Here is a 25,388-nt window from a genome sequence, read left to right on the forward strand (position 1 = left end):
CAACCTTTGAAGCTCTATTGAATTTTTAAGTCCAATCACTGTATTTTTCAAACTAGAATTTCTGTTCGGTTCTTTTTTATGGTTTGTATCTCTTTGTTGTACTTCTTGGGTTTTGTGTGTATGTATGTGTGTGTGTGTGCACATGCACGCACGTGTGCACATTGTTTTCTTGATTTTGTCTGTGTTTTCTTGTAGTTTACTGAGTTTCTTTAAGATTATATTGAATTATTTTTAGGCGATTCATAGATCTTCATAACTTTGGCCTTTGTAGCTGGTTATTGGAGCTTTTTTTGTTGTTCTTTTATGGTGTCATGTTTTATTGATTCTTTGTGATCCTGGTGTGCTTGAATTGGTGCCTGTGCTTTTAAAGAAAAGTTTCCTCTTCCAATCTTTATGGTCTGGCTTCAGGAGAGAATGACCTTTACCAGACTAGAGTTTCTAGGAGTCTCTCATACCTTTCTAATGGCTACACCTCCTCAAGTCTTGCTTTTTCCTGGGGTGGATGTCTTAGAATTATTTCTTCTCTCAATCCTACAGAGCCATGTCAGGTTATGAGAGTCACATCAGGTGCTAAGAGCAAACCACTCCTTTTTCCTGAGGGCAGTGCCTGAGATGCCAAGGCTTTTTATGCATCTTCCATTTCTCTCCCTCCCTCCTAAAGGGGATATCTTGGAGTTTGCTCCTTCACTGTAGTCTGCAGAGTCATGCCAAGTGCCCCAAGAGTCACCTTTCTCTTTTCCCCAGGGCAGTGCCCTTGATTCTGAGCCATGGGTTGCAAGCTCCATCTCTCTTCCTCTCTCCTGAAGTAACAGTCTCAGGGTTGTGCACCTTCACCAAATTTTGCAGAGTTTAACTTGCTGCAGGCTTTCATACTGCCTGCTTAGATCTGTGTGCCAGCTGTCAGGGCACACATGCCAGGTGCCATGAGTTTCCACACCTTTTCTTTGTTCTCAGCTTTCTCTAAATGATTCGGCCACGCTAATTTCCTCAGAGTTCTAGGTGCAGTAAGAGAGAAGTAGACCTCCAGAAGGAGTCCGCATGGGAAGTGACCCCAAGCTTGGGAAAGCCAAACCTTCACGTTGCATTTTCCTTCCCCTGAGGGAGAAGTTGTGGTCTAGAGGGATCTCTCTGGGTGCTGAGTTTTGGTGACCTGGGAAAGTGGTGATGCAGTCAAAGTGAAACAGTTTCTCCTACCATTTTCAGTGTGTCTGATCTTGGGTTTTGTGGTCCATGGGGGTGCTGGAACGTTTCTACTATATTCAGGAGTTCTTAAAAAGTATTTTGATCCCCGAATCGTTGTCAAATCAGTGTTTTTGTGCAGTGAAGACTGGCATCTCCTATTCTGCCGTGTGGCTGACAGCATTCCTTTTGGATATAGTTAACAATCCAGCTAACAAATCAAGTTAATAATCCCTGCCTCTTAATTAGAATATTTAGACCAATTACATTTAATTTAATTATCAAAGATTTGGATTTAAATCCACCATTTTTCCATTTTTTTCTATTTGTCCCATCTCTTGTAACTTTTTCCTTTTATTCTTTCTTTTGGATGATTGTGCCTTTTAAAGAATGATACTGTTTTATAGTCTTGTTCATTGCTTTATTGTTTTCAAATCATACTGCTGCTTTATGTGGATGGGTTTTTATCATTCTACTATATATCATTTAACCTGATTTTCTATTCTTCTGGTTTTGCTCCTTCCCTATCTTTGGATTGATTAAACTTTTTTTTAACTGACTTTTTTCTTGTTATATTTTTTTCACTTTTTTTCTGGATTTGTTTCAAATTTTAACGTATTCTTCATAGCAGAACCAAAACTTACTTAGTTTATAGTACCTTCCAAAAAAGTACAAAAGCCTTAAAGACCTTTAACTCTTACGACCTGTTTTCATCTTTCAAGGTTTTGTTTTCTAGTATTCTAGTTTTTTTTTTGATTTTTCACTTATTATTAAGATTGTTTCAGAATGTCAGTGTCTGTTTAGATTTACCCACAGTTTTATCCATTTCTTTGCTTACGATTTCTTCTTGCCTCTCAGTCTTTCCTTATAATGTATTTTTCCTTCTTCCTATATTTATTGTTCCACTGAAATCTGAGGATTCATTACTTTGATCAGTTCTGGAAATTTTTTCTGCCAGAACACCTTTGAAAATTACCTGTTGCCCCATTTGCTTTCCTTGAACTCGCATTTAGTATGTTTCAGGTTATCTCATTTATTTCTCCACCTCTCTCTTACTTTTTTTTCTTTTTTAAAATATGTTCTTCATTCTGAATAATTTCTTCAATTATTTATTGCATTTAATTGTTCTAGCTCCAGCAGGGCCTAATCTGATGTTCAGTCTGTCCACTGAGTTTTTAATTTCACTCCATTTTTTACTCCCTTCATTAATTGTAATTTAAGTAGGTAATTTTTCAAATATACTTTCTCTTTTATTGTGATATAAATTTCCACTTTTATGTCTTCATGTGTTCTAAGGATACTTCATATCATTTTTTGCTATTTTAGGTCACTGGAGCTCCATTATCTGAATTTCTTGATGGTCTAATTTGGCAGTTTGTTGACCCCACTGTTGTTTCTTAGTTCATCCTCTGCTTCATAACTCTGGCTGATAAGACATGTTTGTCAGTCCTTTATCAGTAGATGTAGCCCCTTTGGCTTAGGTTGTGTGTGTTTTTCTGTAAAGTTACTACGTTTGCTTTTGCCTAATGTTCCATGGTTGTTCTCAATCAAAGCCAAATTTTTATGTTAATTTCTGACTTGGGGATCTTGTACCACACAGAAAGTACAACAAAACCCCACACCCACTTTGAAAGCAAACCATCGTGTAGGAATTCACAGAGGAGTTTTGCTTTCCCCCATCCCTCCACTCCATCATCCCCTCCTGCTGCCCCTCCCTACCCTATTGAGAGGCTTTCTTGTTATTTCCCTTTTGTAATTGAATTTCTTTTCCTGCTCCACTGTTTTACTTAGAGTCTTTCTTGGTTGTTTATTTTGTTTGTTTTTAACAGCTTTAAGCCTTTTTTCCTTAGCTCTTTTGTTTGTTAAATTATAACACTCTGGAATACTCAGATTGACATGAAATGAAATAGGGGCTCAGCTAATATTAGCTTTGTAATTTTCATTTTTAGCAACTTTCTCTCTTTCTTTCTGTCTCTCCCTGTCTTCCTTTTTTCCTTTCTACTTTTTTCTTCCTCTCTTATTGTTGAAATATAGGTACACAATATCTTTGCTGTGTTATGTTCAGTTAGGTGATTTTTAGCAGGGTGATTTTTCAGACTATCTAGTGCACCATATGGTTGGAAATGTGAAATCTTTTTCTGTATTTTTAAATGTCATTTCTCTCCTCTCATTCCTATCTTTTCTGCTTTCTTTTTTTCAATTAGAAATATACTATTTTAAAAAACTTTTATACTATTTTTAAAAAACTTTAATATGACAGTTTAAATCTGTAATAATTTCAAAACCTAAATTACAATTTATCTTTAATCTTTCTTCTAAAAAATCTGGTTTTCTAATACAGGTTTCATTTCTTGTGGAGCAACTACCATTTCAGTGACAATGCTGAGTGAAGAGTCGATTCTTTTGTCTTTTGCTTCAGGACTGAAGTAGACTACATTACAAAGTTAAATTTTTCTTTATTCTAAAGTTCTTGGATTCATTATGCTTCTTAGGAGTAGATTCCAACTTTCATAGAATTCAAACTATTATATAACCCTTTACTTTCTTCCTCTTCCCTTTGGCTCTGCTTTGAAACTGAGCTTTATCTCATAGTTCTCTGACTGTTTTACTGATATGAGTGAGTGTACATCATCCATGTTGGTGTTCCTACCATCAGAGGGACAACTTTGTGTTTTTGTTTTAAACTTTTTCGACAGTTCTTCATTGGGACATTGTCCTGTAAGATCTGGACACCCTACCTCTCATTTGCTCACTGAGCACTGAGATCACCAGTCTTTTCTATGCAAATTCACAATTCTTTCCATTTCATCCAAGATACTGTAAGCCTCTCCTTTTTTGTTTGTTTTTTTTGGCTTTTTTTATTTTTTATTTTTTTTTATTTTTTTTTTTTTGCGGTATGCGGGCCTCTCACTGTTGTGGCCTCCCCCGTTGCGGAGCACAGGCTCCGGACGCGCAGGCTCCGGACGCGCAGGCTCAGCGGCCATGGCTCACGGGCCCAGCCGCTCCGCGGCATATGGGATCCTCCCAGACCGGGGCACGAACCCGTATCCCCTGCATCGGCAGGCGGACTCTCAACCACTTGCGCCACCAGGGAGGCCCTTTTTTGGCTTTTTAATTCCAGCCCCATTTGATGACTATAGTCATTTTCCAAAGAGATTCCCCAAATATACGTGTTAACCAGAGGTTTCCAACGGACTCTATCTTAAAACTGTATTGTCCATAACACCTGGTACATAATGAATTCTCGCCTCATGGATACTGGAGCTCCAATTCAACTCTGGTCGTGTATAATGTATGACACTTTTTGCCTATCCTAGGACTCCTATCGCTTGCTGGACTAATGTAGAGCACATATTAAGCCTTTCTAGTCGCCTTTTTCAGTACCTAATGTGGCATGATCAGTTGAGCAGATTATGGTATTTAAAGTAAGCCGTTCAGCTTCTCCATGCAGAAGTTTATATAGTTTACAAACTGCTTATTGTTGAAGTGGTAATGATTTCTTGTTCTAGTTTTGTAATCAATAACCAATAATTATAGAACATATTCCTTCCATATATGCTTAATAATTCTATAAAATTTGTGGGGGGTGGGTGAAGGGAAGAGTAGCTTGGGCCAGGCAATCTGATGTTTATTCAGTTGAATTAATTCTTTGTATCTTAAACCAGGTGATTAATCTATGAAGAATTTCTATAATTATGATTTTTTCTTATGTCATCCAAATTTGTCCAAAAATTTTTACTTTAAAATCTTTAATCTTTACCCAACGCAGAGAATTCTTCAGTTTCACACTTTCTTTGGTACAAATAATTAACCCCATGTCAACCATCAACATACTCATTATTTTTAAAAAAATTAGTCAATGATTCAAATAATTTCTTACCTTCTTTCCATTTTTATCAAATAAGAGATTTATCCTCATTCTCCTTCCTAGAAAGAAAACAGGAAACAAGAATCTGATTTACATGATAATTTTTGTTCTTGTCAGGTTTTGAGAGGTATAGTTTCATTGTTTTTTTTTTTTTTTCTTTTTTTTTCCTGCATAGGGTGTCAGGAAGCCAAGTGATTCTGATCATGTCTCCTGATACTTTTATTTTAGTCTTGCATTTAAATGTAGTTAATTGGATACCATATTTGTAGCTAATTAATTCATAAGCACTTCCTTAACCAAAATTGTAAATAGCAGGAAATTTGACAGAATTTATTAGATGTACAAGAAAACAATTTAGACTGTAAAAATATAGTAATTCAGTAATAGAATGAGTTGAATGCAGTATATTGAAAAACATTTTTACATTTATTTCTAGAAATTTTCATCAGAGGGATGTAATTTGTAAGGTATCTGGAGAAGTCAGTAGATTGAGATGCACCATTAGTGGTTATAGATGAGCATGATTTCATTTACCCCTGCTTCTGACTACATGAGAGGTGCAGGTGAGCATAGGAGAACTGAGCAGAACTAACTAGCTTGCAGAGGGTGTGAACTCATGACCATACCTCATGCTTTACCAGGTAAGGCTTGCCAGCCACTGAAAAGTATAAGCCTCTTGTTACTTTTCGGAGTCAAGCCAGAATAATTACTACAAGTAAAAAGGTAATTAATTATAGATCAGAATTATGCCTTAATTATTTTGTAAATTTGATTTTTGAAACAGAGCTAGAAGTTTTAACATGTGCTGTATGCCATCTTTAAACCTAATTTTTCTTTATTTAAAGAGTGGAGCAGATGTCTCAGGATATGCTTCTTAAAGATTCTTAAAGTATATTTCTTTAAGAACATTTAATTGTTAGAGTACCCTTCTGAAGGTACATTTAATTTCAAAGAGCTCTCTTGTTTTTGCTGTTATGCCCATCCATATATTATTCAAAACCAAAGGGACCAAGAAGTTTGGTTATATATTGAAATATTTTCTTTGTGTTGTATATGGAAGTGCATTTAGAAATATTTGAGGTTTATAGGTGATATCTTTTCAGTTTTACAGGTGTTATTTATATCCTATGAATTCAAGAAAAAATAAGGACCTGGAGAATTTGTTTCCCCTGCTTCTAAATACATAAGCGTCCTTATTTGTTCTAAAATTACATTTATGTGATAATTTTTTCATACTGTATTTCTATTTCAGGCTAAAAATCTCATAGAGAGATTTTTTGATCAACAAGTGGAAGTTCAGGGCAGACGTGCAGAGCCGTTGCCTGAGATATACTACATTGATGGTACTCTCCAGATGGTTTGGATTAATCGCTGCTTCCCAGGGTATGGAATGAATATCCTGAAACACCCAAAATGTCCTGAGTGCTGTGGTATGTAATGAACTATGATTTTATGGTTTATACATATGAAAACTCACTGTCTTCATCATGCCTAAGTGAATGTCTTTCACTTATTTTTACTATCATTTAGGTTTGAAGTAGTGTGTTTGAAAACACTATGTCAATCTGAAGATTTGAAAGAAAAAGGCCAAATTAATTCTGGCCTTGTTTTAATACTAGACTGAAGAGGGGTTTAGGTGTTAGGCAGTTGTCTGGGAGGAAGCACAAATACTAGTTATGAGACAACTAGAGTGATTTATCTTCTTTTTCTTTTTTTGATAATATGACTTGAGAAGTGTTTTATTATTAATTTTTTACATCTTTATTGGAATATAACTGCTTTACAATGGTGTGCTAGTTTCCACTCTATAACAAAGTGAGTCAGTTATAAATATACATATGTTCCCATATCTCTTCCCTCTTGCGTCTCCCTCCCTCGCACCCTCCCTATCCCACCCCTCTAGGTGGTCACAAAGCACCGAGCTGATCTCCCTGTGCTATGTGACTGCTTCCCACTAGCTATCTATTTTACATTTGGTAGTGTATATATGTCCATGCCACTCTCTCACTTTGTCACAGCTTACCCTTCCCCCTCCCCATATCCTCAAGTCCATTCCCTAGTAGGTCTATGTCTTTATTCCTGCCTTACCCCTAGGTTCTTCGTGACATTTTTTTTTCTTAAATTCAATATATATGTGTCAGCATACGGTATTTGTCTTTCTCTTTCTGACTTACTTCACTCTGTATGACAGACGCTAGGTCCATCCACCGCATTACAAATAGCTCAATTTTGTTTCTTTTTATGGCTGAGTAATATTCCATTGTGTATATGTGCCACATCTTCTTTATCCATTCATCTGATGATGGACACTTAGGTTGTTTCCATTTCCTGGCTATTGTAAATAGAGCTGCAATGAACATTTTGGTACATGACTCCTTTTGAATTATGGTTTTCTCAGGGTATATGCCCAGTAGTGGGATTGCTGGGCCGTGTGGTAGCTCTATTTTTAGTTTTTTAAGGAACCTCCGTACTGTTCTCTATAGTGGCTGTACCAATTCACATTCCCACCAGCAGTGCAAGAGTGTTCCCTTTTCTCCACACCCTCTCAAACATTTATTGTTTCTAGATTTTTTGATGATGACCATTCTGATTGGTGTGAGATGATATCTCATTGTAGTTTTGATTTGGATTCCTCTAATGATTAATGATGTTGAGCATTCTTTCATGTGTTTGTTGGCAGTCTGTATATCTTCTTTGGAGAAATGTCTATTTAGGTCTTCTGCCCATTTTTGGATTGGGTTGTTTGTTTTTTGTTATTGAGCTGCATGAGCTGCTTGTAAATTTTGGAGATTAATCCTTTGTCAGTTGCTTCATTTGCAAATATTTTCTCCCATTCTGAGGGTTGTCTTTTGGTCTTGTTTATGGTTTCCTTGGCTGTGCAAAAGCTTTGAAGTTTCAGTAGGTCCCATTTTTAAATTTTTTTTTATTTCCATTTCTCTAGGAGGTGGGTCAAGAAGGATCTTGATGTGATTTATGTCATGGAGTGTTCTGCCTATATTTTCCTCTAAGAGTTTGATAGTTTCTGGCCTTACATTTAGGTCTTTAATCCAGTTTGAGCTTATTTTTGTGTATGGTGTTAGGGAGTGATCTAATCTCATACTTTTACATGTACCTGTCCAGTTTTCCCAGCACCACTTATTGAAGAGGCTGTCCTTTCTCCACTGTACATTCCTGCCTCCTTTATCAAAGGTAAGGTGACCATATGTCCGTGGGTTTATCTCTGGGCTTTCTATCCTGTTCCATTGATCTATATTTCTGTTTTTGTGTCAGTACCATACTGTCTTGATTACTCAGCTTTGTAGTATAGTCTGAAGTGAGGGAGCCTGATTGCTTCAGCTCCATTTTTTGTTCTCAAGATTGCTTTGGCTATTCGGGGTCTTTTGTGTTTCCATACAAATTGTGAAGTTTTTTGTTCTAGTTCTGTGAAAAATGCCAGTGGTGGTTTGATAGGGATTGCATTGAATCTGTAGATTGCTTTGAGTAGTAGAATCATTTTCACAATGTTGATTCTTCCAATCCAAGAACATGGTATATCTCTCCATCTATTTGTATCATCTTTAACTTCTTTCATCAGTGTCTTATAATTTTCTGCATACAGGTCTTTTGTCTCCTTAGGTAGGTTTATTCCTAGATATTTTATACTTTGTTGCAATGGTAAATGGGAGTGTTTTCTTGATTTCACTTTCAGATTTTTCATCATTAGTATATAGGAATGCCAGAGATTTCTGTGCATTAATTTTGTATCCTGCTACTTTACCAAATTCATTGATTAGCACTAGTAGTTTTCTGGTAGCATCTTTAGGATTCTCTATGTATAGTATCATGCCATCTGCAAACGGTGACAGCTTTACATCTTCTGTTCTTATTTGGATTCCTTTTATTTCCTTTTCTTCTCTGATGGCTGTGGCTAAAACTTCCAAAACTAAGTTGAATAAGAGTGGTGAGAGTGGGCAACCTTGTGTTATTCCTGATCTTAGTGGAAATGCTTTCAGTTTTTCACCATTGAGGATGATGCTGGCTGTGGGTTTGTCATATATGGCCTTTATTATGTTGAGGAAAGTTCCCTCTATGCCTACTTTCTGCAGGGTTTTTATCATAAATGGGTGTTGAATTTTGTTGAAAGCTTTGTCTATATCTATTGAGATGACCATATGGTTTTTCTCCTTCAATTTATTAATATGGTGTATCACATTGATTGATTTGTGTATATTGAAGAATCCTTGAAGTCCTGGAATAAACCCCACTTGATCATGGTGTATGATCCTTTTAATGTGCTGTTGGATTCTGTTTGCTAGTATGTTGTTGAGGATTTTTGCATCTATGTTCATCAGTGATATTGGCCTGTAGTGTTCTTTTTTGTGACATCTTTGTCTGGTTTTGGTATCAGGGTGATGGTGATGGTGGCCTCGTAGAATGAGTTTGGGAGTGTTCCTCCCTCTGCTATATTTTGGAAGAGTTTGAGAAGGATAGGTGTTAGCTCTTCTCTAAATGCTTGATAGAATTCTCCTGTGAAGCCATCTGGTCCTGGGCTCTTGTTTGTTGGAAGATTTTTAAACACAATTTCAATTTCAGTGCTTGTGATTGGTCTGTTCATATTTTCTATTTCTTCCTGATTCAGTCTTGGCAGGTTGTGCATTTCTAAGAATTTGTCCATTTCTTCCAGGTTGTCCATTTTATTGGCATAGAGTTGCTTGTAGCAACCTCTCATGATCTTTTGTATTTCTGCAGTGTCAGTTGTTACTTCTCCTTTTTCATTTCTAATTCTATTGATTTGATTCTTCTCCCTTTTTTTCTTGATGATTCTGGCTAATGGTTTATCAATTTTGTTTATCTTCTCAAAGAACCAGCTTTTAGTTTTATTGATCTTTACTATTGCTTCCTTCATTTCTTTTTCATTTACTTCTGATCTGATCTTTATGATTTCTTTCCTTCTGCTAACTTTGCAGGGTTTTTTTTCTTTTTTCTCTAATTACTTTAGGTGCAAGGTTAGGTTGTTTATTCGAGATGTTTCCTGTTTCTTAAGGTAGGATTGTATTGCTCTAAACTTCCCTCTTAGAACTGCTTTTGCTGCATCCCATATGTTTTGGGTCATCGTGTCTGCATTGTCATTTGTTTCTAGGTATTTTTTGATTTCCTTTTTGATTTCTTCAGTGATCACTTCGTTATTAAGTAGTGTATTGTTTAGCCTCCATGTGTTTGTATTTTTTACAGATCTTTTCCTGTAATTGATATCTAGTCTTATAGCGTTGTGGTCGGAAAAGATACTTGATACAATTTCAATTTTCTTAAATTTACCAAGGCTTGATTTGTGACCCAAGATATGATCTATCCTGGAGAATGTTCCATGAGCATTTGAGAAAAATGTGTATTCTGTTGTTTTTGGATGGAATGTCCTATAAATATCAATTAAGTCCATCTTGTTTAATGTATCATTTAAAGCTTGTGTTTCCTTATTTATTTTCATTTTGGATGATCTGTCCATTGGTGAAAGTGGGGCGTTAAAGTCCCCTACTATGCATGTGTTACTGTCGATTTCCCCTTTTATGGCTTTTAGTATTTGCCTTATGTATTGAGGTTCTCCTATGTTGGGTGCATAAATATTTACAATTGTTATATCTTCTTCTTGGATCGATCCCTTGATCATTATGTAGTGTCCTTCTTTGTTTCTTCTAATAGTCTTTATTTTAAAGTCTATTTTGTCTGATATGAGAATTGCTGCTCCAGCCTTCTTTTGGTTTCTATTTGCATGGAATGTCTTTTTCCATCCCCTCACTTTCAGTCTGTATGTGTCTGTAGGTCTGTAGTGGGTCTCTTGTAGACAGCATATATATGGGTCTTGTTTTTGTATCCATTCAGCCAGTCTGTGTATTTTGGTGAGAGCATTTATTCCATTTACATTTAAGGTAATTATCGATATGTATGTTCCTATTCCCATTTTCTTAATTGTTTTGGATTTGTCATTGTAGGTCTTTTCCTTCTCTTGTGTTTCTTGCCTAGAGAAGATCCTTCAGCATTTGTAGTAAAGCTGGTTTGGTGGTGCTGAACTTTCTCAGCTTTTCCTTGTCTGTAAAGGTTTTAATTTCTCCATCAAATCTGAATGAGATCCTTGCTGGGTAGAGTAATCTTGGTTGTACGTTTTTCTCCTTCAACACTTTAAATATATCCTGCCAGTCCCTTCTGGCTTGCAGAGTTTCTGCTGAAAGATCAGCTGTTAACCTTTTGGGGATTCCCTTGTGTGTTATTTGTTGTTTTTCCCTTGCTGCTTTTCATATGTTTTCTTTGTATTTAATTTTTGACAGTTTAATTAATATGTTGTCTTGGCATGTTTCTCCTTGCATTTATCTTGTATGGGACTCTCTGTGCTTCCTGGACTTGATTAATTATTTCCTTTCCCATATTAGGGAAGTTTTCAACTATAATCTCTTCAAATATTTTCTCAGGCACTTCATTCTAGTCCATGGAAGTACCATTATCTCCTGTTTCAGGCCTGTGGGTCTGACTTGGTCTGCCTCTGGACCTATTACTTTTCCATGGGAGTCATTCCTTTTTTATTCAAGGGTAGTGCATGTTTGCAGATGATAATTCTACCAGCCCATTTCCTGCTTGTAGAATTTTGGAAATCTAAAAAATGTCTTTAATTTGATCCTGTCTCTGTTCCGTTTAGTCCAAGTTAGCAGTGTTTCTGCTGTAAAACATTCTTAAAAACCTTGCAGTGGGCTTCCCTGGTGGCGCAGTGGTTGAGAGTCTGCCTGCCAATGCAGGGGACATGGGTTCGTGCCCCGGTCCCGGAAGATCCCACATGCCGTGGAGCCGCTAGGCCCATGAGCCATGGCCGCTGAGCCTGCGCATCTGAAGCCTGTGCTCCGCAATGGGAGAGGCCACAGCTGTGAGAGGCCCGCATACCTCAAAAAAAAAAAAAAAAACCTTGCAGTTCTCCTGTGTATGTCATGGGTATTCACATCATTAGTCAAGTGGGACACCTCTTGTGGAGGCACAGAACTTTCTTGCAATTCCATATCTCAATTCCAGGTTTCTTCCAAGATGGTTGAGTGGACCTATGAATCACATACGTAGTCTTGGTATCAAAAGTTTGTCCAGCCATAGCATTACTCTCTAGATCTTGCTTTTTAACAGTGGACTTCCTGATTTTAGCATTCTTTGAAAACTGGATAGGTTTCTAATTACCAGATGATGGTTCCTTTTTGCTTAGCAGTGCTATCATCAATTTATCTCTTTCCTCCTGCATTTTACTGTAAGCAGCAAGGCAAAGACAGAGTACACCTTTTATTTTGTTTTCTTTGTTGGTAAATGTTTTTTGTCTTTTAGGTTTTTTTTTTTTTTTTGCTAAAAATTTGATTTCTGTAATACATACGGCTGTTCAGGTTTTTTTTTGGGGGTGTGTAATGTTTTGATAATTTGTGGCCATCAAGATATAAACTTCTCCCTAGCCTTAGTGGCACCTCACAAATTTCGACATGTTGTATTTTCATTTCCATTCACTTCATAATGTTCATTTCTCTTTGGATTTCTTCTTCAAGCAATTGGTTCTTTAGAATTGTGGTGTTTAATTTCCAGATGTTATGGGAATTTTCAGAGATCTTTCTCTCTCTCTCTTTTTTTTTTTCTTTTTGGTACGTGGGCCTCTCACTGTTGTGGCCTCTCCCGTTGCTCCGGACGCGCAGGCTCAGCGGCCATGGCTCACAGGCCCAGCCGCTCCATGGCATGTAGGATCTTCCTGGTCCGGGGCACGAACCCGTGTCCCCTGCATCGGCAGGCGGACTCTCAACCACTGCACCACCAGGGAAGCCCTGAGATCTTTCTTTTATTGAAACTTAATTTAATTCAGTTGTCAGAGAGAATATGTGTGATTTGAATACTTTTTAATTTACTGAAACATGTTTTATGCTATATCCTTCTGGTTATATTCATGCCCCTATCATTATGAGATATTTTTTGTTCCTTGTAATAATCTTTCCTCTGACTTCTGTTTTGTCTAATATTAATACTGCCAACTACAGATTTCTTTTTATTAGCGTTGTCGTGGTTTATCATTCAGGGTTCCAACAGAGGAAAGAATCAGTAGGATATATGTATACTGAGAGATTTATTGCAAGAAATTGGCTTATGTAATTGTGATTGCTAACTAGATAATTCCAAAATATATAGGGCAGGTCTTCAGGAAGGGCAGACAAAAAACTCTTGGCCACAGTCTGAAGCTGAAGTCCACAGGCAGAATTTCTTATTCAAGGGACCCTCAGTTCTGGTGTTAGGCCTATCAACTGATTAAATCAGTCCCACCAGATTAACCCCTTAAAGTCAGCTGATAGCAAACATTAATCTTATCTACAAAATACCTGCCCAACAATACCTAGATTAGTGTTTAATTGAATAACTTGTATTGCTTAGCCAAATTGACACATAAAACTAGCCAGTACAAATGCTATGCCTTTTGCTAGCCCCTTACTTTAAATTTATATCTTCATATTTAAGATGTATTTGTTTAGGCAACATACAGTTGGATCTTGCTTTTTAAATCCAGTCTGACAATATCTGCCTTGTAATTGGCATCTTTAAATCCAATTTAATGTAACTACTAGTATTGTCAGGTTCAAGTGTATCATCTCACTGTTTTCTATTTCCCCAACTTATTTTTTGCTCCTTTTTTTCCATTTTTTCTACATTCAGTTAAATTAATTGAATAGTGTTTGTGCTTCCATTTTTCTGCTTTGTTGACCTATTAGGTACAGTTCTGTGAGTTTTTATTCTAGTGGTAACTTTAGGCTTATGGTGTATATCATTAATTTATCACAGTCTACCTTTAATTAATATTATACCACTTCATATGAAGTATAAGCATCTTAAAATATTATACTTCCATTTCTTCTCTCCTGAGCTTTGTGCTATTGTTCACGTCCACCCAGCTAAGCTTACCTGCATCACAGATCCCACACTACATTGTTCTGTTTATTAAACAGTTTATCTTTTATGAGGATGTGAATGATAAGAAAAAAATCACACGTATTTACCCATCTAATCATCCTTTCCATCAGTCTTCATTCTTGGTGTAGACCCAATTCCACCTGAAGTTCTCTTCATATGGCTTGAAGGATTTTATTTAACATTTCTTCTGGTGTGAATTTGCTATTGAAGAATATTTCACTTTCTTGGATTTGTGGACACTCAGTGCTCCTCAAATTTGGAAAATTGTTTTACTTATTTATTCAAATAATTTTTCTATTAGTCTCATCTTCTCCTCCAGGGATTCCAATTAAAAGGATATTAACCTGACTGATATTTTGCAACAGCTCTTTGTTGATCTCTTCGTTAAAATTTTTTTCTGTGTGTTTTATTTTCTGTAGTTTCTATTGCTGTATCTTCAAGATTGGTCATCTTTCCTTCTACAATATCAGGTCAACCAGTAATCCTACCCAGAGTGTTTTTCATCACACACAGCATGGTTTTGGCCTCTAGAAGATTGATTGAAATGCTTTTTTTATATCTTCCATATGTTAATCTTAAATTTTGAACATAGAGAATATTGTTACATTAATTGTTTTAATGTCCTTTTCCACATATTCAGGGTAGTTTGCAATTAACTTTTTTTTCTTATCATGAGTCATATTGTCTTGTTTCCCTCATGCCAAGTAATTTTTCACTGAATGCCAGATATTTGTGAATGTTCTGTTGTTTGGCATTGAATATTTTTGTATTTTTATATTTTTGAATTACTGAGTTTTGGCGTTTTTTGAAATTTTATTTACTTTTTTATACAGCAGGTTCTTATTAGTCATCCATTTTATACACATCAGTGTATACATGTCAACCCCAATCTCCCAATTCATCCCACACCCACAGCCACCCCCCCCGCCACTTTCCCTGCTTGGTGTCCATACTTTCGTTATCTACCTCTGTGTCTCTATTTCTGCCCTGCAAACTGGTTCATCTGTACCATTTTTCTGGGTTCCACATATATGAGTTAATATATGATATTTGTTCTTCTCTTTCTGACTTACTTCGCTCTGTATGACAGTCTCTGGATCTATCCATGTCTTTACAAATGACTCAATTTCATTCCTTTTCATGGCTGAGTAATATTCCATTGTATACATGTACCACAACTTCTTTATCCATTTGTCTGTCGATGGGCATTTAGGTTGCTTCCATGATCTGGCTATTGTAAACAGTGTTGCAGTGAACATTGGTGTGCATGTGTCTTTTTGAATTATGGTTTTCTTTGGGTATATGCCCAGTAGTGGGATTACTGGTTCATATGGTAATTCTATTTATAGTTTTTTAAGTAACCTGCATACTGTTCTACATAGTGGCTGTATCAGTTGACATTCCCACCAACAGTGCAAGAGGGTTCCCTTTCCTCCACACCCTCACCAGCATTTGTTGCTTGTAGATTTTCTGATGATGCCCATTCTAACTGGTGTGAGGTGATACCTCATTGTAGTTTTGATTTGCATTTCTCTAATAATTAGTGATGTTGAGCAGCTTTTCATGTGCGTCTAGGCCATCTGTATGTCTTCTTTGGAGAAATGTCTATTTAGGTCTTCTGCCCATTTTTGGATTGGGTTGTTTGTTGTTTTAATATTGAGCTGAATGAGCTTTTTATATATTTTGGAGATTAATCCTTTGCCCGTTGATTTATTTGCAAATATTTTCTCCCATTCTGAGGGCTGTCTTTTCGTCTTGTTTATGGTTTCCTTTGCTGTGCAAAAGCTTTTAAGTTTCATTAGGTCCCGTTTGTTTATTTTTGTTTTTATTTCCATTACTCTAGGAGCTGGATCAAAAAAGATCTTGCAGTGATTTATGTCAGAGTGCTCTTCCTATGTTTTCCTCTAAGAGTTTTATAGTGTCTGGTCTTACATTTAGGTCTCTAATCCATTTTGAGTTTATTTTTGTTTATGGTGTTAAGGAGTGTTCTAATTTCATTCTTTTACATGTAGCTGTACAGTTTTCCCAGCACCATTTATTGAACAGACTGTCTTTTCTCCATTGTATATCCTTGCCTCCTTTGTCATAGATTAGTTGACCATAGGTGCGTGGGTTTATCTCTGGGCTTTCTAAGTTTTGAACATAGGGAATATTGTTACATTAATTGTTTTAATGTCCTTCTCCACATATTCAGGGTAGATTGTAATTAACTTTTTTTCTTATTGTGAGTCATATTGTCTTGTCTCCCTCATGCCAAGTAATTTTTCACTGAATGCCAAATATTTGTGAATATTCTGTTGTTTGGCATTGAATATTTTTTGTATTTTTATATGTTTGCATTATTGCGTTTTGTTCTTACACACAGAAAAATTGTTTGGAAACAGTTTGGTTATTTCTGGTCTTACTTTTAATTTATTTGGCTGAACCAATGTTCCGTCTAGGCTAGTCATTCTCTGCTATTGAGGCAAGAATTTTCTGTTTACTCTGGCTGTAAGCCTGTTATTCTTGAGTGTTTCCATACTAACTCATGGGATTATACACATTAACTGGCCCTGTGTGAGCACTGGGCACTGTTACATTACAGTATGGCAGTGGAATGCATCTAAAAGCTCATGTCCTAAGACAACAATAGAAAGCCATGATCTAGCCTCAGAAGTCAGCTGGTGTCACTTCTGTCATACAAAGTTCCACTTAGGAACAGAGGAGGTGACCCGGATGGATTCTACTGCTCAACAAGGTCACAATTGTAAGAATGTGTAGAATGGGATGGATATATTGTTAGCCATCTCTGGGAAATACAGTCTTTCACAAGGTCCTTATATTCCCCTATTTATTTTAGAATCAGCTGGTCAGTTTTCATTTTCAGTAAGCCTGATAGGATTATGTTTTGGGGAGAAGATGGCTTCATATTCATAAGTGTGTTATATCTCTGTGTCTGTTTTTCATCTTCATTGTGGTATAATTGACAAAGTTGTATGTATCTAAGATATACAACTTGATGTTCTGATATATGTATACATTGTGAAATAATCACCACAATTAAGCTAATTCACATATCCATCATGCTCCATACCTCACATAGTTACATAAATATATATATATATATATATAGAGTGTGTGTGTGTGTGTGTGTGTGTGTGTATGGTGAGATCATTTAAGATCTACCCTTTTACGAGATTTCAAGTATGAAATGTAATATTGTTAATTAGAGTCATATTGCTCTACTTGGTTCTCCAGAATTTATTCATCCTGCATAACTAAAACTTTGTAATATCTCCTCATTTCTCCCTCTCACCAGCCCCTGGGAACCACCATTCTACTTCCTGCCTCTGAATTTGACTCTTTTAGATCATGCAGTATTTGTGGGGAAAATTTTTAAATCAACTTTATTAAGGTGTCATAAACACACTCATTTTTAAATGTGCACATTTTAATTGTACAGTTCAGTGAGTTTTGACAAGTGTATTCATCCATTTAACCAGTACCACTATGAAGATATAGAAATTTCCATTCCCTGAATTTTCCCCTTATGCTACTTCACAATCACAACTACTTATTAAATTTACCACTGTTTATTTATACATTCAGTTTTTGACAGGCATTTGGGTTGTTTCTAGTTTTTGTCTATTGTGAATAGAGCTTGTATGAACATTTCTGTGTAAGTTTTTGTGGACCTGTGTTTTCATTTCTCTTGGGTAAATGCATAAGAGTTAAGTTTTAGGATAATATAGTAGAGTATTTTTAACTGTTAAGAAACTCCCAAACTTTTACAAAGTAGTTGTATGATTTTGCATGTCCACCAAGCAGTGTATGAGATTTCTGGTTGTTTCACATTCTTGCAGTCTTGATATTGTCCATCTTTTAAATTTTAATCAGTGTAGTGCTATTTTATTTGTGATATAATTTGTATTTACTTTATAGCTAATGATATCAAATATCTTCTCATGTTCTCTGTGAGCATTCACATATGTTCTTTTGTGAACTGTTCACATCATTTCCTCTACCCTTTTTCTGGTTATTATTCTTCTAAATATTGACTTACAAGGTTTATTTATGTATTCTGGAAACAGGTCCATATATATTCATTTTACTTTCTTAATGGTGTCTTTCAAATACAGAAGTTTTAATTTTGACAAAACTAAGTTTCTTAATTTTTTTTCTTAAGGAACCAAAGATATTGTGTCCATCCAAGAAATTTATGCTTACCCCAAATTCATGAAGAATTTTTCCTATTTTCTTCTAGAAACATTGACCTTGTATTGTGTGGCCTTGCTAAAACTTACAGTTCTAAGAATTTATTTTTTATTTTTGGGATTTTCTTCATACCTAATCATTTCACATAGGAATAAAGACAGTTTCACTGCTTTATTTCCCATTTCCATGCTCTTTATTTCTTTTTATCGCCCCCATTAGTCTGGCTAGAATGTTCAGAAAAGTGCTCACCAAAAGTGGTGAGAGTTGGCATTCTTTTCCTGTTCCAACTGTCAGGGCCCACGGGCTTTCTCCTTTATCTGTGATGCTAGCTGGTGGCTTTTAAGAGATGCCATTAATCGGGTTGATGAAGGAAATTCCCTTCCATTCTCTATTTATTTTGATTTTTCATCATGAAGGAGATGGAATTTTGTCATGTCTTGTATACACCATTGAGATGATCATATGTTTTGTATCTTTTATCATGTTTTATGATGCATTGATCGATACATAGAAGTTAAACCAACTTTGTATAAACTGACCTCTAATATAAACTATATGTGATCATCATTCGTAATTTCTACATATCACTGAGGTTTATATGCTAACATTTAGTTAAGGATTCTTGTGTCTATATCCATAAGGAACTTTGGTCTATAGTTTTCTTGTAAATATTTATACAATTTTATTATTAGGGCACTTGCTGTTTTAAAAATGAATTGCAGTCATTCCCTCTTCTTGCTTTTTCTGAATGGTTTATGTAAAATTTATATAATTTTTCCCTCAATACCTCATTGAAGCTATCTGTACCTTGAAGCTTGTTTAGTTTTGGTTTTCAGGGAACGATGCATGTGTGTGTGTATGTGTGTGTGTCTTTGATTTATTATCGCTCTTTGGAAATAAAATTTTTCTTTATAATGTTATATTTCAAACATCTAGAAATATAGAAAATGATGTTATAAACAAGTATGTTCATATCTCCCATTCCAAACAAATTTCATATTCTGTCACTTGCTTTGTATCCTAAGATTTAAAGTGATTTAAATAGGACACAGCTGAAGCTTCCTGTGAAGGCCTCAACAATCCATTGTCTTCCTCTTCTGCTCAGATACATTCATTATCAGAATTGGATATTTTTTAACCCAATCCCGAATTTTATACTTTTAATTCTTATTGAGGCAATCAATGACAAATAGTATTGGTTTGCGTGATAATCAATAAATGGCGTCTTGCCTTAAATAACCTCTACAACTTGCTTTGTTTGGGCTCAACAATGACATACAATTAAGTACTCATGTTGAAATTATACAGTTTATGACCTGGACACATATACATCCATGAAACTATCACCACAGTCAAGAAGAGGATCTCTGCCGTAACCCTGCATTTTGCTTATGCCTTTTTGTAATCAGTCCTCCCTCAATATCCATTCCCAAGCAAATGCAGATATGCTCTGCGTCACTATATATTTGCATGCATTTTAATAATTTTTAATAAATGGAATCATGCAATATATAATCTTTGTCTGAATTCTTTCACTCGGCATAATTTTGAGGTTCGTCAGTATTATCTCATGTATTAATAGTTTGCTCCTCTTTATTGCTGAGTAGTAGTCCCTTGTATGGATATACCACATTTTATTTATCTATTCACCTGATGATGGACATCCGGGTTGTTTCCAGTTTTAGGCCATTACAAATAAAGCTGCTATGAACATTCCTGTACAAGTCTTTGGGTGGACATGTGTTTTCAGTTCTTCTGGGAAAATACCTATGATTGCGATTGCTGGGTCATATGATAAGTGTATGTTTAACTTTATAAAAAAAAAGCCAAATTATTTTTAAAGCAGATGTACAATTTTCATGTTCTACCAGAAAGGTTGTGGAGTTCCAGTTGTTCTAAATACTTTCCAAAGCATAGTATGCTCACTCTTTTTTTAATTTTGGCCATTCCAATGTGTGTATGTGTAGTGGTATCTCATTGTGGTTTTAATTTTAATTTTCCTTTTTTTTTTTTTTTTTTTTTTTTTTTTGCGGTATGCGGGCCTCTCACTGTTGTGGCCTCCCCCGTTGCGGAGCACAGGCTCTGGACGCGCAGGCTCCGGACGCGCAGGCTCAGCGGCCATGGCTCACGGGCCCAGCTGCTCCGCGGCATATGGGATCCTCCCAGACCGGGGCACGAACCCGTATCCCCTGCATCGGCAGGCGGACTCTCAACCACTTGCGCCACCAGGGAGGCCCCTAATTTTCCTTTTTAAAAAACATTTTCAAGTTTCTATTGGATATTGGTATTCCTTTGCACAGTATCTGTTCAAATATCTTTCCCATTTTTTAAGTGCGTTGTTTTTCTCACTGAGTTGTAAGAGTTCTTAATTTAGTATGGACAAAAAGTTTTTTTTTCTGATATATGTGCTGTGACTATTTTCCCAGACTGTGGCTTACATTTTTGTTTTCAAAGCAAAACATTGAAGAAATCCAATTTATTATTATTTTTTTTATTCTGTGGTTCACATGTTTTTGTGTTCTAATAAACATTTTCCTACCCTAAGGTCACAAAGACTTTCTACTGTGCTTATTTATCTATTTATTTTTGTGGTACGCGGGCCTCTCACTGTTGTGGCCTCTCCTGTTGAGGAGCACAGGCTCCGGACGCGCAGGCCCAGCGGCCATGGCTCACGGGCCTAGCCGCTCCATGGCATATGGGATCTTCCCGGACCGGGGCACGAACCTGTGTCCCCTGCATCGGCAGGCGGACTATGAACCACTGCGCCACCAGGGAAGCCCATTCCATGTCTTCTTGAACAATAAGTTTATTCTGGCATTTAAGTAGAAGTTGTCTTCTGTATTTCTGTTGTCCTAGTTTCCACTTGTTAAATCAATTTGTAAGAGTGAAATGTTGAAGCTCCCAGCTGATATTGTGGATTGGACTGTTTCTCCTTTATTTTCTTCCAAGTATTTTGAAACTCAGTAATTATGTAAATAGACATTTAGGATTGCTCCTTTTCTTGATGACTTGACTCTCCATCATTATGTAATGATACACCTTTTTATTCCTGATAATATTCCTTGCATTGAAGTCTACTTTGTTAGATATTAATATAATCACTCCAGCTTTCTTATGATTAGTGCTTATATCTTGTGCCAGAAAGAGATAGACCCTGTTAACATTTCTGCTTAGCCATTTAACAAAGTTGTTGATAATGTCTTTTGATGCACAAAATTTTAAATTTTGATGAAGTCCAATTTATCCATTTTTTAACTTTGTTGCCATACCAGAAGACATGAAGATTTAGCCCTATGTTTTCTTCTAGGAATTTTTAGCTCTTTATTTAAGTCATAGTTAATATTTGTATATAGCGTGAGGTAGAGATCCAACTTCATTTTTCTGCTTGTGGAAATACAGTTTTCCCAGCACCATTTGTTGAATAGTTTACTGTTTTCACATTGAGTGGACTTGGCACCCTTATCAAGAATCAGTTGGTAATAAATGAGTAGGTTTATTTCTGTTCCATTGGTCTGTAGGTCTGTCTGTTTTGATTCCTGGAGCTTTGTAGTATGTTTTGAAATTGGGAAATACGAGTCCTCTGGCTTTGTTCTTCTTTTTCAAGATTTTATTTTGGCTGTTCAGGGCCACTTGCAATTTACTATGAATTGAGGAATGGCTTTTCAATTTCTTTAAAAAAAAAGCTGTTGGAATTTTCATAGGGATTGCATTGAATATCTAGATTGCTTTGGGTAATGTTGACATCTTAATATTAAGTCTTCCTACCATGACCACAGAGTGAACGACTTTCTATTTATTTAGGTCTCCTGTAGTTTCTTTCAGCAATGTTTTGTAGTTTTTAGTATACAAGTATTTCACCTCCTTTTTTCTAGTTTGGTTTTATTGTTTGATTATTCCTTTTATTATGTGTTTTCTTGCCTCTTTCTCATGCCTAGTAATCTTTGTGTAGATTACAAACATTGTGATTTTACCTTATTTGGTACTGCATATTTTTGTATTCCTGTGAATTTTGTCTTCTTTTTTTCACATGCAATTAATACACTATTGAAAACAATTTGATCATTTCATGTCTTGTTTTTCTAATCTGATTGGTGTTTCTGGTTCAGCATTCAGTCAAAAGCTAATCATTTTCCACTACTTTCCTAAGTGCTCCACCCAATGCCTTTTGAATATGAATTTTCTATTCTGGTTATTGGGAACAGACACTGTTCCTTAGCCTGAGTGATTGCCAAGCACCCTTTCCTCTAAAGTTATCAAAATTGATGGTCCTTTCCCCAGATTCAGGTAGCTTCTTCAGACACATATGCTGATTTCTGTTATACAATCAAGTGAGATGTTCTACTCATCTCCAGAGTTCTCTGTCTCCACAGTATCTCCTTTCTGGTTCCCAGGAAGAACACTAGCTGCATTCAATGTCTTCTTGGACTTCAGCTTTGTCTCTTCAGTTCAGGGAAGAACTCAGCTCCACCTTAGTTCCCGTTGCCATAATTTAGAAACTCACTGAAAGCAATAATCTACAACAGTTGTAGAGCTCATATATCAATATTTTGTTTCCTGTATGTCCCTTGGGATCACTGTCCCTTGTGGTTTGATGTCCAGTTTCTTGAAAACCATTTTCCATGTCTTTCTATGGTTATTATGTTTCGGTTGTTTCAGGCAAAATGGTAAATCATTTCCTTTATTCTATCTGGCCACTGTTCTCTTCAGGCTAAAGAACTTCTTTTAGCCTTACTTGTAGTGCAGGGTTATTGTCTACAATGTCTCTAAATTGTATTACCAAATGTCTTTTTTTACCTTTCATGTTTTTTAAATAAACTTTATTTTTTAGGCAGTTTTGGGTTCAAAGCAAATTTGAATGTAAGGTACAGAGATTTTCCATATGTCCCCTGGCCCCCCTCATGCTTAACCTCCACCGCTCAACATCCCTCAGCAGAGTGATACATTTGTTGTAATTGATGAATCTACAATGAATGGAAATATCATCACCCAAAGTCCATGGTTTACATTAGGATTCACTCATGGTGTTGTACATTCTGTTTTTTTGGACAAATGTGTAATGACATATGTTTACAATTATAGTATCATACAGTGTGGCTGCACTACCCTAAACTTTCTCTGCTTTCCACCTATTCATTCTTTATCCCCAAGCCACTGATCTTTTTACTGTCTCCATAGTTTTGCCTTTTCCTGAATGTTATATTGTTGGAATCCTACAGTGTGTAGCCTTTTCAGATTGACTTCCTTCACTTAGTAGTATTTCTTTTTAGCACTGAATAATGTTCCACTGCCTTCTAGCAGTTATTGCTTCTAGTGAGAAGTGAACTGCTACTCATACTTCTTCCCTCTCGCACCCTGCATTTAATGTGTCATCACTTGTACTCCATAGCATTTAGATTATCTTTACTCGGGATTTATAGCAGTTTGACTATGTTGTGTGTAGGGGTGGAGGTTTTGTACATTTCATGTTGGTGTTTGCAGAGTTTTTTGGATTGTTCATTTATGTCTTTTGCTAAATTCAAGGCTTTGGGGTCATATATGTCATTTACTGTTTTCTGCATTACTCTCTCTGTCCTCCCTTTTTGGTTATCAATTACACATATGTTACACCAATGTATATTGGCCCAGGGGTCACATGAAGCTCTACTCATTTTTTAATCAAGTTGAAATTTATATAACATAAAGACATTTTAAAGTGGATAATTCAGTGACATTTAGTACATGGTGCTGTGCAACCACCACCTCTACCTAGTTCCCAAACATTTTAATCACCTCAAAAAGAAACTCTTTGCTTATTAAGTGGTTACTTCCTATTTTTCTCTACCTTCAGCCCCTGACAGCTACCAGTCTGCTTTCTCTCTCTATTCTGGATATTTCATACAAATGAAAAGATACAATATTTGTCATTTTTTCTCTGGCTTCTTTCACTTAACCTAATGTTTCAAGATTTAACCACATTGTAGCATGCATCAGTATGTCATTCCTTTTTATGGTTGAATAATATTACATTGTTTGTTTATACTTTATACACAGGCAATCCTGTGTTTACCTTTCTTGAGCTGTTTTCAAACTATTTAGCACAGTGCCTGCACAATTTTACAGTGCTACTAATAATATACAAGGGTAACTATTCTCAACAACACTTGTTATTTTCCTTTAAAAAAATTATTGCTATCCTTGTGTGTGAAGTAGGGTCTCAGTATTGACTTGCATTTCCCAAATGACTAATGACGTTGAGCATTTTTTCCTGTACTTGGTGGCCACTTGTATATCTTCAGAAAAATGTCTGGGCAAGTCCTCTCTTCATTTTTTAAATTGGGTTTTCTTTCTTTTTGTTGTTGAGTTCTAAGGGCTATTTACATATTCTTTATACTCAGACCTTAGCACATGTATGATTGGCAAATATTTATCTATTCTCAGAGAGTTTTTTCACTTTCTTAATAATGTCCATTTGTGCACAGAAGTTTTATATTTTTATAAAGTTCAGTTTATTTTCTTTTTTATTGCTGATACTTTTGGTGTCATTTCTAAAAAACCATTATGGAATCTAAAATTGTGAAAAATTTACCCCTTTCCTTTTTTTCAAAGAGGTCATTGATGATTTGAGGTAAGTTCTAGAAAACAGTATGAGTTAGGGGTCCAAATATATTCTTGTCATGTGGCTATCTGGTTGTCACAGGACTTTTCACTGAAGAGACTGTTCTTTCCCCCTTGCGTGATCTTGTCATCCTTGTTGAAAATCAGTTCACCACTGATGTCTGTGGCTGTTTCTGGACTCTCAGTTCTATTCCATTAGTGTACCTTCTCTCCTTTTCTAGTGCTACACTGTTTTGATTATGGTAGCTTTGTAGGGAGTTTTGAAATTTAGAAGTGTGAGTACTCTAGGTTTGTATTTTTCAAAACTATGTTGTATATTTTAGGCCCCTTGCAATTCCATGTGAATTTGAGGATCATCATTCCCTCTTTTCAAAACCAAACCTAAAATAGATAGCTAGTGGGAAGCAGCCACATAGCACAGGGAGATCAGCTCTGTGGTTTGTGACCACCTTAGAGGGGTGGGATAGGGAGGGTGAGAGGGAGGGAAATGCAAGAGGGAAGAGATATGGGAACATATTTATATGTATAATTGATTCACTTTGTTATAAAGCAGAAACTAACACACCATTGTAAAGCAATTATACTCCAATAAAGATGTTATTAAAAAAAAAAA

The 25,388-nt window shown here is 36.0% G+C and overlaps 1 protein-coding gene across 1 annotated transcript in view; it reads left to right on the forward strand.

The window, feature by feature from the left end:
* The window catches only part of ZPBP (zona pellucida binding protein), an 87,584-nt gene that overhangs the window by 53,983 nt on the left and 8,213 nt on the right, over window positions 1-25,388 (forward strand). Inside the window, exon 7 of the mRNA XM_060108625.1 lies at window positions 6,300-6,477. Coding sequence (XP_059964608.1) covers window positions 6,300-6,477 — 178 coding nt within the window. The remainder of the gene's footprint in view (window positions 1-6,299; window positions 6,478-25,388) is intronic.

Source organism: Mesoplodon densirostris, chromosome 9, assembly GCF_025265405.1.
Source record: "Mesoplodon densirostris isolate mMesDen1 chromosome 9, mMesDen1 primary haplotype, whole genome shotgun sequence".
Lineage (NCBI taxonomy): Eukaryota > Metazoa > Chordata > Mammalia > Artiodactyla > Ziphiidae > Mesoplodon > Mesoplodon densirostris.